This window comes from Myotis lucifugus, unplaced genomic scaffold, assembly GCF_000147115.1.
Source record: "Myotis lucifugus unplaced genomic scaffold, Myoluc2.0 scaffold_38, whole genome shotgun sequence".
Classification (NCBI taxonomy): Eukaryota; Metazoa; Chordata; class Mammalia; order Chiroptera; family Vespertilionidae; genus Myotis; species Myotis lucifugus.
This window is the reverse complement of record NW_005871086.1, coordinates 3,426-18,869: the sequence shown is the minus strand read 5'-3', so window position 1 is coordinate 18,869 and position 15,444 is coordinate 3,426. Positions and strand designations below refer to the sequence as shown.

The following is a 15,444-nucleotide window of genomic DNA, read 5'->3' as shown; positions in this document are numbered from 1 at the left end:
CGTTTTCCAAATTTCAAACATGTAAACCCAGGCCATTGTAGAATAAATACCAACAGCATCTGACTCTTTCCAAAATATTAACCACGACTCAGTAGTGTGCAGAGTTACAAACCTTGATCTCTATATTCTTCCGTATTCTCTGATTTGACTTAATTTATTTGACCAATTGTTGTTTTGAGTCCCTCAGAGGCACAGGGTAAGAGAATATTTAACAGCAAGTTCAGTAGTTGTGAATGTAACCACAAGATGGCAGTGCACCTCACTGATGCAGAACATGTGGAGGGTGCATTTTAGTGGATTCTGAATGAACAGGCTTTGGCAGAAGCACAGTCTTTTTTTTAATTGGCTGTGTAGAATGTGAGAAACCCCTATGATTGTCAGAGAAAAGGAGGGGTAACTTGATAACAGCGGTAGCTCCCCTGGCTGTGATTGCAGGTGCACAATTGCTCCTGAGTAGGAAGAATGATGAAGACGTCCATTGGAGCTTTGTTCATGTTCTTGTGGCTGCAGCTGGACCGTGAGTTGAGGGTTTATGGGAAACAGTGTATTAGTGGATATTCTTTAGAAGCAACACTGGCTTTATTCAGGGTTCCTTAGTTACGGGATAAAAAGAAAATGATGAAGTTTAATGATCTGGTCACTCTTCCTCTTTCTCTGACTCCTTCTTTCTGCATAGGGGTCAGCCATGGAGAGAAAGTGGATCAGAATCCTTCTACCCTGAATGTCCAGGAGGGAAACACCGCTGTTATCAACTGTTCTTATTCTGACAGTGGCTCTGACTACTTTCCTTGGTATAAACAAGAACTTGGAAAAGGTCCCCAGTTCATTATAGGCATTCGTTCAAATAAGGACATAAACGAAGATGAAAGACTCACCGTTTTCTTGAATAAGGCGGCCAAACATTTCTCCTTGCACATCGCAGCAACCCAACCTGGAGACTCTGCCGTCTACTTCTGTGCAGCGAGTACACATTGCTTCCCAGGCACCTGCATCCTGTACACAAACCTGCGAGGGGGCAGCCCCCTCTGCCTGGGACAGACCTGCAAGCACAGCATTTGTCTTATTGCTTATTTGCAGTGGAAAATAGTGTGTTGGTATAAAAACACTTAATAAGAGGTCAGTTTCAAGATGACCCAGAAAGGGTTAGAACATATGGTTGGGTGTTTGTTGGTAATGGATTCTTGAAGTGAGTTAATAGTGTTTAATTTTGAAACTTAGGCTTTAAAGATGACTTTATATTTGCTATTCAAAATCCTGTCCTATAAGAAACCCCTTAGCATCAACATCACAATCTTTATTATGATTGGGCTTTTAATTATTGTGTTTTGAAAACAGCCTTTATTACTTTTTCTGATTATAAATTATTACATGCCAAATATAGAAAATATGTATAACAAAAAATGTGAAATTGATAATTATGTAAGCAGATAATATTGCTAACAGTTAAATTATATTTCCATCAATTTTTAGTGTAATTAGAATCATGATTTTTTAATTGAATTGTATATCTTGAATTGAGCATTTTCATTTCATTGAGACTTCTCTTGCAACACCTGCTATTTAATAGTTCTGTGAGAAATTTTAGTAAATTACAGATTTATACTAATTTTCCTCTACATTTGTGGCAAAATGTGAGTTTTTTCTATGTGTTCTTACCACTTTATTGTTAAAAATATGTTACATGTTTGTTTTCAGAGCCCAGTGATGGTATGTACTATTTGTGTGTTTGAGGAAATCAGGGTAGGACATGATTTTAGAAAGTGAGCTTCTGATTAAACACACAAAGCAATTCTCTTTTCCCAAATTCTGTACATATTTGTTCACATTTATACTCTCATAGAATTTAAAAGATTGAGTTGTATATTATTCACTGCTATAGCCTCAGTACTCAGCACGAACTTTCCCACATAGTTGATAATCAGTAGATGTTTGTTAAAGATAGGTGAGTTCTGGTATTTACTCATATTTTTAATTTAAGCTTTGTGATAGAATTAAATTTATATATTGATTTGTGAGGATCAGAACTCCTAATGTGTGTATTTGATTATTTCATTAAGTAAGAACATATAGTTTCTTTCTATCTATACATGTCTTTCTCAATAAAACTCTGTTATTTTAAGACAATTAAATCTACTCCTAGACTTGTAATTTTTTTCTCCCATTATGATTCAAATCTTTCTTTCTGGGCTATCTAGGAAAATTTTTATAAGTATTTATTATCTACCTTACTATTATTAGTGGAGTGCACAAAGGCATTAGGTGAATAGATAATTTACAGATAGCTTGTGCCAAATATCCTTGCCTCATCTTCATGTTTTGACTGAATAAACTTTACTAACCACAACCTTTTTCTTTTTTTAAAAAAAAGGTCAATTCTTTTAATGTTATGGATAAATAAATGGAATGAAAAATGTTGCATGAATCATTAATTTCCCAATTATCCCACCTGTGGTCCTGAGTAGGTTATTTTCAAGATCTCTTATATTCTCCCTAACGAATTGGTGACTTGTATGGTGAGATAATTGCTCTTGGGAGAGTTATGGTTGTCAGTAATTAATTGTTTTTTCTTTTAAGGAAATGCATCACATTAAACCAGATGCATAACATGTGAACAAGAAAGGCCAGTATTGTAGCCCAACACCTCAATGACTTCCATTATTTCCTCACTATAACCACTAGCTCCAGTCCAGTAAAAGCAAGGTGCCTGTTGATTGGTCCATTTCCTGGAAGACAGGGAGAGGGATGCATGATGCATGGGTTTTGTTTTATTGGTTTATTCTTCCTAAACCAAATTAGAAGTGAGGGAGAGAGGGCACAATTACCATGGACTTAACTGTTTTTATGACATATACATGGGAATTGTTTAGGAAAGAAGAAATCCTCTGGTCAGAGATGCAGAGTCAGTACATACTTAGACTCACTGAGAGTTTAAACCTTCACTGCAGTATCGGTTTCCTCCCTTTGCTTGACAATTCACTACAAACATTATGGCCTTTTTTTTCATCCTTCAAAACCAGACTGTGTGTTGACAGCTTCCCTATTGTTTGCTTTCCCTCAGGTGGTGCTGACTGCTCAAATGGTGTGGCTTCACCCAGTCCCGCACAGTGGGACCCTTTCTGAGCCCACAAACTAGCCATCTGTAGAGGCTGACTCTTGTTGCCCTCCTGTGTGCACTGGTAGCCGGCCACCAAGTGGAATGATGTTTGGGTGAGACACTGAGCATTGGGGGTGCTCGTGGACCAGTTGTGGGAATCTGCAGGCAAGGTGTCCCCAGCATCTCGTGGGCAGGTTCCTGATGTCGTCTGTCTGTGCTACAGTTAATGGGATCTGTGTCCCTTTAATGCCCATTGAGAGCCCTGGATGCTGTTCCAGGTGCTTCCCACTTCCCAGCTGGGCAGCTCACCTCAGTATATGGATGGGCAAGAATGAGGCGAGGCTCTTTGGCAGCTTCCCCTAAAGTTGGGAGAGCCAGGGCTCACTCACATACGCTCACTTTCCCCGATGGGAAAAATCAAAGGCCCAGAAGATTTCTATTGGTCTGCACCATGCTGCACCCGGGAAGGCGTGACTAGCGAAAAATGAAATCGGTCCTCCTACCCTTTAACATGCTACCAATCTCAGATAGTTTTGTTCTCAGAATGTGCTTCTCACATAGTGTAACTTCTGTGCTAGATTCCTGAACTTCTGCACAGGCACTCTACTTAGTGTATAATTGTGAAACTTGTTCGTTTGTTTTGGGGGGTAGAAGGGGGTAGGAAGATGGTAGAAAATTCCCATTTAACTATTTTGATTTAAATATTTAAAACAAATTGTAAATCCTCACCCCAGGATATGATTTTATTGATTTGAGAGGGAGAGATAGATAGATAGAGAGAAACACCAACCAGTTACCTTCGTAGGGGCCCCAAATTGGACCAAACCTGCAACCTAGGAATGTGCCAGAGAGGAGGGTGGTTGCAGACCCAGGTGAAAAAAAAGGAATGGATTAAGAAGTACAAATTGGCCCTAACAGGTTTTGCTCAGGGGATAGAGAGTAGGCCTGTGGACTGAAGGGTCCCAGGTTTGATTCAGGTCAAGGGCATGTACCCTGGTTGCGGGCACATCCCCAGTAGGGGGCATGCAAGAGGCAGCTGAATCAAAGTTTCTCTCTCATCGATGTTTCTAACTCTGTATCCCTCTCCCTCTCCCTTCCTCTCTGTAAAAAATCAATAAAATATATTTAAAAAGAAGTACAAATTGATAGTTATAAAATAGTCACTAGTATGTAAAGTACAGCATAAAGAATATAGTAAAAAATATTGCAATAACTATGTATGGTACCAGGTTGGTACTGAAAATATTGGAGAGAACACTTTGTAAAGTATATGACTGTCTAACCACTACTATACACCTTAAATAAAAACAAAATAATATTGGACATAAAGGGTAATTGAAAAATAAAATTGAAAAAGAGTTGGTTAATGCAAAAGGAAGTGTGGGTTGGGTGAGGCTCTCAGCCGGTACATAGAAAGTTTGACGTGACCCACAGCAACGTGCTGCACCAGAAACCCTGTTTCCTGTTCTGGGGCAGCAGCAGCACACAGCTCAGCATTTCTTCTCTCCATCTGTCAGTCACCTCACCTTGCAGAGCCCTCACACTGAAGAAGAAAAAGAAGATATCTTCCACCAAGTGAGAGAACTTGAACATGTTGGTGTCCGGTCTTCTGAGGGTGGTCATAACTTCCATGTGGCTAGGTGAGGATGCCCCAGTGGGAATGGGTCTTCTCTGTGACATAACAACAGGGGGTGCAGGCAGTCTTGTATGAGTACCCTGGGAAGGAAAGCTGGCTGGGAGTAAAACAAAATTCTTTCTGTGTGGTACATCTACACAATAGAAGACTACTCCACTATAAAAAAGAGGGCACTTTTACCATTTGCAACAGCATGGATGGAACTGGAGAGCATTATGCTAAGCGAAATAAGCCAGTCAGAGAAAGATAAATATCACATGATTTCATTCATATGAGGGATACAATGATCAACATAATTTGATGAACCAAAATAGATTCCGAGACAAATGGCAGGGGAGGTATGTGTGTGTGTGTTGGGGGGGGCAGTTAGAGAGCAACCAAAGGAATTGTATGCATGCATATTAGCATAACCAATGGACACAGACACTGGGGCGGTGGGGGCTTCCCAGGGGTGGGAATGGCTGGTGGGGGGGCGGAGGGTTAATTGGTGAAAAAGGAGACATATATACAAAATATATATATTTTTTCTATCTCACATCATTTATCACATAACCTTCTGCTTGTATTTTTTTCTCTCAGGGTCCAGTATTGCCCAGAAGGTAACTCAAGGCCAACAAGCAATCCTGGTGCAGGAGAAGGAGGCTGTGAGCCTGGAGTGCACATATGACACCAGTGATACAAGTTACAGTCTATTCTGGTACAAGCAGCTCAGCCGTGGGGCGATGGTTTTCCTCATTCGTCAGGACTCTTACAACCAGCAAAATGCCACAGGAGGCCGCTACTCACTGAATTTTCAGAAAGCAAAGAGTTCTGCCAACCTTGTCATCTCAGCTTCACAGCTGGAGGACTCAGCAGTGTATTTCTGTGCCCTGAGTGAGCCCACAGTGAGAGGCGTGTTAGAAGGAGGTGCACCAAAACCCCAGGGCTCTGGTTCATGCATCCACCTGCTGTAGGGACCAAGGCGGGGAATTGTAATCACAGACAGGAAGCGACAAGGGCTGTGACAGCACAGGTGTAGGTAAGGTTAGAGGGAAAACACTCTATGAAAATACCTCTCTAGGTTCATGGAACGTGTAGAGTTATCATTCATCAAAAACATCCATATCTTTGAAAATTTGGGTTGAAATTGTTTATTGGATATAAAGAAGAGCCACAATAAACAACTTACCGTTGGTGACAGATTGATCTAGAAGAATTGACTAAGGAAATTCAGAAACATCTGACTCAAAAATCAGTAAAAGTGTAAAATTGTCAGATTTTCCCTATCAATTTGTTCAATAAATATTTATTGAGTATATTTTATTTTAAAGGCATTGTTTTTAATAACTAAGGCTATGAAATCTTTCTGTTTTTCTCTTTTTTATGTATGGTCTTTTATATTGTTTACGGAGTTAATTTAATTTATATTTGTTAGCTGAGGTAAGGTACCCACATTTACTTTCGAAGGTGCCTACTATGTGCCAAACTTTGTGTTCTTCCATCTTATTAATACTCTAGCATGGAAGAGCTCATTTCAGATACCTGCCTCCCACCAGTCTTACTCATAAATAGATCAATAATTAGTGGCGCTAGAAAAACATTGTGAAGAAGCAGAGTGTGAAATACTATTTTCTACCTTGTCCTTAACTTTACCACCATTCTAAAAGCTTTTGCCATCATGTTGCACATTTGCACACTTCCTTGCCCTCTTTCTTTGTTTTATCAGTGCTCCACAATCCAAAATCCCCATTCTCTAATAATTCCTCCTTCTATGTCTAACCCCATTGTCTTAATGCCTTACAGTTTGAATGGTAATGGTGTTTCATAAGTGACCTTGTATTGGACTCACTCTTATATTTACACTCGAGGCCCAGTGCATGAATTCGTGCACGGGTGGGTTCCAGCCGGCCTGCCTTGATCGGGCTGATCAGGCTGGGCTGGCTGACGGGAGGGGCTGGGGGCAGTTGGCAGCCTGGCCCCACCCCTGATCGGGATGGGGTAGCTAACCAGGGGCAGGGCTGGCTTGGGGGAGGGGCTGTAGGCTGTTGGCTGGTTGGCCTTGCCCCCTGGTTGAACTCCAGGTGGAGGGGACAATTTGCAAATTAGCCTCTTATTATATAGGATTTGGAAAGCAGATGTGCACAGTAGAAATCAGAAAAGGAGTGTGTTTAAAATATTGAAGTTATTAACATTTTGCCATTTTAATGTAAATTTTTACTATTTTAGGTGTACAATTGAGTGATATCAAGTATGCTTACATAGTTTATCAAGAAGCACAACTATCTTATCTCTAGAACTCTATTCATCTTGAAAAATTGAAAATTTCTACTCCTTAAACAGTAACACTTGATTCCCCCTTTCCCTCCAGCCCCTGGCAACTATGCCTTGAGTTCTCATCCTATGAATTTGACTATTTCAGATGCCTCATAAAAGTGGACAAATGCACTATTGGTCATATTGTAACTTATTGCATCTAGTATTATATCCTAGTATAATGTTCACCCATGTTGCAGCATGTGTCAGAATTTCTTTCCTTTTTAAGCCTAATATTCCAGTGTATGTACATACCACATTTTGTTTATCCATTCATCTGTTGATGGGCATTTGTGTTTCTTCCAACTTTTGTTGGAAAGTTGTATATACATATATCAACACTTAGGGTATACATTTTTTTTAGAAATTTATACTGGATAATTTGAAGAACTATGGTCTAGGCTGGTTTATTACAAGCAAGTTTAAAGGAACAGAAGAAGAGAGTGATAACTAGTCATGTATGAAGTTTCCATTTCCTGTAGATTCACAAAAGTCTGGAAGAGTTTGACACCCTTTCTACAGTGCATTGCTCAAGTCAAGTGTCTACTACTTGGTCTAAAAGGAATTGTCAAGACACAACCTAGTGGTCTGCCCCTGAATTACAGTTTGTGTCCTTGTTTTTTCTTCTCTCTTTTTTTTGTGTGTGAAAAAGCCAAACCTGCAATTATTTAATTATTTGTTGTTAGTTCCTTTTGCATAAATAAAGAACCCCTTAACATACTGTCTTAAGATATTTCAAAGGCTGAAGAATAATTTTTCTACCCTCTAGGCTTTCTCTCAAATGTTCTCTGAAAATAATTAGTGGTGAAAAAAACCAAGAAACAGGTTTTTGCTATCAGAGGAAACTGTATTAAAAACTACTTTCTAAGCAGTTGGGAACTTTGTCTCATTATTTGTTAAATGGAAGAGTTATATATTTTTTAATATTTTGTCGTGACAATTTATCAATAATGTATACAAAGAGATTGATAATCAACAGTTGATCAATTAATGAGAGTAATCTCGGTAGGTACAGAAAAAGCATTTGACAAGTCCAGCCTCTGTTCCCCATTACGAATTCCAAGTGAATCTGGAATCTAAGGCAATTTCTCCAACTTCATAAAAGGCCTCTACAAAAAACCTATATCAAATGTCATACTTGATGGTGAAAGTCTGAATGCTTCCCACTAAGTTCAAGAATTTTGGCCCATACCTCCTGTATTTAATATTGTACTAGCTCTTTTAGCCAGTGCAATAAGGCAAGAGAAAACATAAAAGACATACAATTCAAAAAGGAAGCAGCAAACCTATCTTAGTTCACAGACATCATAATTGTCCAGTAGAAAATCTAATGGTATCTACAAAATGGTACTAAAACAAACAAGTTAAACAAAGTCAAATGTACACCTATCATATGATCTAGTCATTCCACACTCAGGTATTGACCACAGAGAAATGAAAGCATATGTTTTAAAATAATTGTATACACAAATGTTCATAGTAGATTTATTTGTAACAACCCCAAATAGGGGCTAATGAAAATGTAAATCAATAGGTGAATAAACAAACAAATTGTTTTATCTTTATACTAGAGGCTCAGTGCATGAAATTCGTGCATTGGGAGGGGGTTCCCTTAGCCTGGCCTGCACCCTCTCACAATCCGGGAACCCTTGGGCAGGCAGGCAGAATGGTTAGGGGCGATCAGGCATGCAGACTCCCTCCTCCCAAGAGTGGATTCTGTGAGGAATGGGGCTCCCTCCTCCCTCTTGTCACCATCCAGTTTGAAGGCTGGCCACACCCCCGAAAGCTTGAGACCCAGAGTTCTCCTGCACCCTGGCAGCCAGGGGTCCACAGATACTTCTTGCCTCCGTGCCTCGTGGCCCAGGGTTAAAGACACTTCTCACCACCAATGCACCTCGAAGGCCCCGGGCTCACAGACCATTCTCACCGCTGCCATGACCCAGAGGCCCAAAGCCCACAGGCCCTTCCCACCTGTGTGCCTCGTTGGCCAGGAGCCCACTGTTCAGTCATCTGTCCTAGTCGTGATGGCCCTATTATTAGTGTAGATGATGGAATACTTACTAATCAGCAAAAAATGGAATTAAACGTTGCTACTCATGAGACCATGGAAGAATTTCAAAATAATTATGCTGAGAGAAAGAAGCCAGACAAAAGAGTACAAATAATTCCATTTATACAAAATTATAAAATATGCAAACTAAAATGTGAAAGAGATGTTGCCTGAAAACAGGAATAGGTAGTGGGAGCAAGGTTGAGGGAAGGATTACAAAGAGACATGGGGAAACTTTGGGGGAGATGCGTATGTACATTATCTTGATTGTGGTAATGGATCCACAAGTATCTAGAAATGAATAATCTTATACAATTGTTTACATTAAATAGGTGCAATTTGTTTTTATGAAAATCATGCATTTAAAAAGCCATTAAAATAAAAATGTAACATATATCTCCCCTTAATAATGTTTAAGTTTTCTTGTGTGACACCAAATGCAAAATAAATCTCTTATAGGTTCTCATTTGCTTTAAAATATGTTTTTTAAAGTATACATAACAACTTTCTATACCCATATGCTGTGCTGTTTTTTTCAACCCAACATCTTCTCAACTTATTTTGTTTTTCTCCTTGTATATTGGAATAGAAGTTTGTGGCTGCTTTTTCAAATTCCTTTCAATGAATTTTGTGGCAGGTTCTGACATTATATCTTAGAAGGTGGAGAAGAATTTATGTATCTGGGTCTGAATTTCTTTTTAAAAATTGATTTATTGATTAATGATTGATGTGTGTGTGTGTGTGAGAGAGAGAGAGAGAGAGAGAGAGAGAGAGAGAGAGAGAGAGATAGATCAATTTGATGTTTCAATAATTTATGCATTCATTGGTTAATCCTTGTATGTGCCTTGACAAGGATGGGATCTGCAACCATATTTTATCAGGAGGATGCTCTAACCAACTGATTACCAGGCAGGGATGGGCCTGAATTGCTTAAGTCCACATCTGGGAGACTAGTCACATGTTCACTCAGACGACTCATGAAGTCCCTTGATCTGAATCTGTGTAGAGAGAATTCCAGGAAACAGCTTGAACTAAGCTTCCATCTACACGTCTACAGATAAAAGTTTGCAGGGCCTTGCAGAAGGTGTGGCTTTCTCTAGAACTTTTTCCTAATAACCCTCAGAGGTTTTTTGTTTTGTTTTATAAAATGAATGGTCATAAATAGAGAACTAAAACAGTGCTTGCTTTTGCTGCTATCAAAATATAAATGACTAGTTTCTTTATTTGTTTAAAATATGTTTTTATTGATTTCAGAGAGAGGAAGAGAGAAGGAGAAATAGAAACATCTATGAAGGAAAATATTGATTGACTGCCTCCTGCATGCCTCCTACTGGGGACCAAGACTGAAACTTGGGCATGTGTCCTGACTGGGGATTGAACCTCCTGGTGCATGGGACAAGGCTCAACCAACTGAGCCACACTGGCCGGGCAAAAATGACTAGTTTTAAAAAACTCGTGTAATCACAGGGCCATTACCCCATGCTGATCGCAGAGCTTTCTCTGGTCTTTGAGAGCCACCTTGGTCTAGGACAGTTACCACAAATGAGATCTTATAAATAGGTATCAGGCTGGCTGCAACAAAACCACCTATGGGAGCTTTAAAATTTTCATATTAGTGGGTCTCAGTCCTAAAAATGTTTCATGAAGTTATTGTTGAGATCCCAGAATCTGTCATTTTAAATCACTCACACATTGATTCTATTATCAGCTGTTTGATGAATATCAGCTGGTATATCTCCCACAATTTGATAGCTGATGAAGAAGAGAGTTCTAACTTATGCTACAGACTATTGATACAAATCCTCAGCTCCTGGTCTATCTGTGGGCGAACATTATTTGATTAAAGTGAAAGTCCACAGAATGTGGCAGGTAGATGGTTGTAGAAAGCATTTTTAAAATTTTATTTCATTTTTTATTGTTGACAGTATTACAGATGTCCTCCAATTCCCACCCTCCTTAGTCCCCCTCCTCTGAGCCCCCGCCTCACCCCAGGCCTTCCCCACACTATTGTCTGTGTCTGTTGGTTATGCATAGATGTACAAAAGTTCTTTGGTTATTCTCTTCCCATCTCCCTGTCCCCCACCCCCCCTCAGAGATATGTCAGCCTGTTCCATGAATCCAAGCTTCTGGGCCTGTTCTGTTAGTCATTTTATTATGCTCAGTAGACTCCACATATAAGTGAGATCATGTGATATTAGTCTTTCTCTGACTGGCTTATTTCATTCAGCATAATATTCACCAGCTCCATCCATGCTGTCACAAAAAGTCAAAATCCTTTTTTTATAGCCCCATAGTATTCCATGGTGTAAATGTATCACAACTTTTTTTATCTACTCATCCACTGATGGGCACTTGGACTGTTTCCAGATTTTAGCTATTGTAAATAATGCTACTATGAACATAGGGGGTACATATATTCTTTCTGATTGGTGTTTCTGTTTTCTTAGATTATATTCCCAGAAGTGGGATCCCTGGACAAATGGCAGTTCCATTTTTAATTTTTTGAGGAAACTCCATACTGTTTTCCACAGTGGCTGCACCAGTCTGCATTCCCACCAGCAGTGCACTAGGGCTCCCTTTTTCCTCCATCCTCATCGGCACTTATTGTCTGTTGATTTATTGATGGTAGCCATTCTTGCAGGTGTGAGGTGATACCTCATAGTAGTTTTAATTTACATCTCTCTGATGACTAGTGACTTTGAGCATTTTTTCCCTATGTCTATTGGTCGTCTATATGTCTTCTTTGAATAAGTATGTATTCAGGTCTGTTGCACATTTTTTAATTGGATTGTTCTTCTTTTGTTAAGTTGTATGAGTTCACAGTTGGAGGGATCACAATTCTGGATATCAAATTATACTACAAAGCTTTTGTAATCAAAACAGCCTGGTACTGGCACTAGAACAGGCATATAAACCAATGGAACAGAACAGGGACCCCAGAAATAGACCCACACCAATATGATCAATTAATATTTGTCAAAGGAGGCAAGAGCATATAATAAAGACAGTCTCCTCAATAAATGGTTTGGGAAAATTGGACAGGTACATGCAAAAAACAAAAAAACGAAAATAGATCACCAACTTATATTATACACAAGAATAAACTCAAAATGGATAAGAGACTTAAATGTAAGACACAGAACCATAACAATCCTAGAAGAAAACATAGGCAGTAAAACTGCATACATCTCACATAGCAGAAATTTTGTCGATGCATCTGAGATCACTCTTTATTGATGATCTAACTTCAATTATGATGTTTCTTCTGTCTAGGATTCATACTTAAAAACTGATTCTGAAATTCATTTATTTATTTTCTCCTGAAATTTTACATTAAAAAGAAAGCATATCTTACAACTGTTTATATTTTAAGACTGAGGAAATATTGTATGTGATGTAGTAGTGAATTTTCAATGAAAGACTGCTTATTTCAGTTCAATTTAGCAAATATTTAGTAGGCACGTAATAAATGTCAGTCATTGTTCTATATTGGGGTACAGTACTGAAAAGTGAAGACTCACTCAATAAAGACTTTGTATTACTTCCTCTGATTTCAACCCCAAATTCTTCCTGATTCAGTGGATTCTAGGCAGGCCCACAACAGGTACATGAGAATATATAGTACTGTATTAAAATGTTAAAACAAAATTGCTATCTTCCAACAACAGGAATACCCTGCATGCGCTGTTAAAGTACTTGCATGTCAGGTATTGTCTTAAGAACAAAAAAAGATCTGAGAGCTTCGGATAGTAATTGTTTAGATTTTTAAACGCAGCTGAAAACTGACATGTGCCTCAGTGTCACAGATGCGAACTGTGGTATTCAGTTGGTAACCTAAGAAACATTTCAATCCCTGTCCACCAGGGGGTGCAGCTTCCCAACACAAGCACATTTCCTGTGTGAAATACAGGCTTACTGGTATATTTATCATTTCACTGTGACTTCAGCATTTCTTCATGTTGAGAGTCAAGAACATTATTTAGGTGATACTGTAGAGATGAACTCTTCTCTGGGCTTAGTGACTGTGGTACTCTTAGTGCTGGGTAAGTAACACACCTCTTAAAATATGGATTATTTATTGTATTATGTCAGGAAATTCTTTAACTTTAATTTTGTTGAAGAGCTTCATGCCCAAGGTGACAGAGTTCTCTTTTATTTTTCCTCAGGACGAATCCATGGAGACTCGGTGACGCAGACAAAAGGCCAAGTGACTCTCTCAGAAGGAGCTCCCCTGACTGTGAATTGCTCCTATGAGACCATACTGTTCCCTGCTCTTTTCTGGTATGTTCAGTATCCTGGAGAAGGTCCACAGCTCCTCCTGACAGCCACAATGGTCAACGAGAGTGGAAGCAGCAAAGGATTTGTAGCCACATACCAAAAACAACCAGATACCTTCCACTTGGAGAAAGCCTCCGTCCACCAGTCAGATTCTGCAATGTACTACTGTGCGCTGGGTGACACAGTGACAGAAACTGCAGGGGGAGCTGAGCACAAACTCTGAACAAGGAGCCTGGCTGCTGAGAGTCTGTGACTGTTTGATCCACTGTGGTGGATTTTATTATAAAATATCAAATTTAAAGTACATTTAATAAAAATTTCTAGTATTGTATGCACATTAATATAGTTGTTAGGATAATTAGACTTCCACATGTATAGGGACATCTAAGACAAAGGAAGGCTTTTATTTAGGAAATAATGCACTAAAACCTGGAAATAAAAATTATTTAAATGTTTAATATATATTATATGTATTGGTATGGCTCTACATTTCTTTTTATGATATAGTTAATATAATAGGATATTAAAAATGGCCCTCCTAATAAATAAGTGTGAGGTTTATAAGCAAGACAGTTAAAGCCTGCCTTGATTCAACTTTTCACTAAGTCCTTGAGCACAAAATTATTACACAGTTTTTTAAAATATGTTTTTATTGATTTCAGAGAGGAAGTGAGAAGGAGAGAGAGTTAGAAACATCAATGACGAGAGAGAATCTTTGATCAGCTGCCTCCTGCACACCCCCTACTGGGGATCAAGCCCACAACCCAGGCATGTGTCCTTGACCAGAATAGAACCTGAGACCTTTCAGTCCACAGGCCAATGCTCTATCCACTGAGCCAAACCAGCTAAGGGCTACACACAGTTTTGGTAATGAGTGTTTTCCATCTTCTTTTAATATGTTTTTAGAGGGTTTAGAAATGTACTTTTAGAAATAGTTCATAAAAGATTCTGAATTGTAAAAGAATGAAGGTTGAGGGACCCCTGATAAAAATGTAAAAGTTGTTATTAACAGTTGGCTTCCTTATGCTCTGCTATATAAGGTATAGAATTATCTTAGTTTTAGTTTCATCCCTTTCTATAAATCTTAGTTTCTCCTTAATGCTTCGTCTCTGCCAGTTTTCCTTTTTTTTCTATCTGAATGTTAATTTTTGAACCTCTGTATTTTTTCTTAGATCCTACCTTGTAGGAGTTAACTTAGTTCCCTAACTTGGTGATCTCTTGGAGTCCCCTAGACTGTCCCTTCAGCAGCATTGACCTTCTTTGGGGTATCTCTTTGGTGGGTGTGGATTCAGTGGGTGGGAGGGTGGGGCTTCAGTCTTTGTGCTCAGGGCAGCAGGAAGAGTCAGATCCTATGTGCTCAGCTTTCTTGGTTGTTTTCTTTCAGGATTTTCTCTTAAGTGACATGTAGCAAGATTTTAAAAGTTTGATTCAATCAAATAATTGCTTTTTGTATGTGTTTTGATTACTGATATATTTGGACTTATTTCTAATATTTTGGTTTTGCTCCACATGCTCTTGGTGTTTTTTCTTTTCTTTTTAACTGTCTTCTGTTGCATTGAAAATTTTTTTTCTCTCTGCTGCTTTGAAAAATGTGACATATTTTCTCTCCAGTATCCTTAAATTATTTGTGTGTGTGTGTGTGTGTGTGTGTGTGTGATATTCTTTAATATTTCCCCCTGCTATATCACACTCCTTGTCCTTCAGAGGACTTTTTCTCTTGCTGACTTACTATAGAATGACCTCAGTTGCTGGTGAATAAATGACATACTAGCAGCATTATAGGACAATAATTTCAGATAAAGTTTACCAAATCAGCTCATAAATTATAGTTCCAATGCAAATTAAGAAGAATAAAATAGAAAAACATCCAGCATGATAATCAGAACAGTATTCATTCCATTCTCCATCAGAGCCTTTGCCCCGATCTTCCCTCTGCCTGGAGTGATTTTCACCTACTATTCTCATAGACTGTTCCTTCACTCTTCCTAGGCTTTGCTCCTAGAGAAACATGTGTGCATGTGAATGAAGACAAATGTTCAAAAAGGTTTGCTGTAGTGTTGTATTTTATAGATAAGAAACCAACATATTAACTGT

The 15,444-nt window shown here is 38.8% G+C and overlaps 3 gene segments (V, D, J or C); all 3 read left to right on the top strand.

Moving 5' to 3' along the window:
- The first annotated feature begins 465 nt into the window (after positions 1–465).
- LOC106696958 lies at positions 466–1,110 on the top strand. The segment is given in 2 exon segments: positions 466–517; positions 677–1,110. Coding segments are annotated over 2 exon segments (486 nt in total).
- Positions 1,111–4,685: 3,575 nt separating this feature from the next.
- Positions 4,686–5,683, top strand: LOC102443178. The segment is given in 2 exon segments: positions 4,686–4,734; positions 5,310–5,683. Coding segments are annotated over 2 exon segments (423 nt in total).
- A 7,371-nt stretch (positions 5,684–13,054) lies between these two features.
- LOC102429380 lies at positions 13,055–13,573 on the top strand. The segment is given in 2 exon segments: positions 13,055–13,115; positions 13,239–13,573. Coding segments are annotated over 2 exon segments (381 nt in total).
- Positions 13,574–15,444: the final 1,871 nt, after the last annotated feature.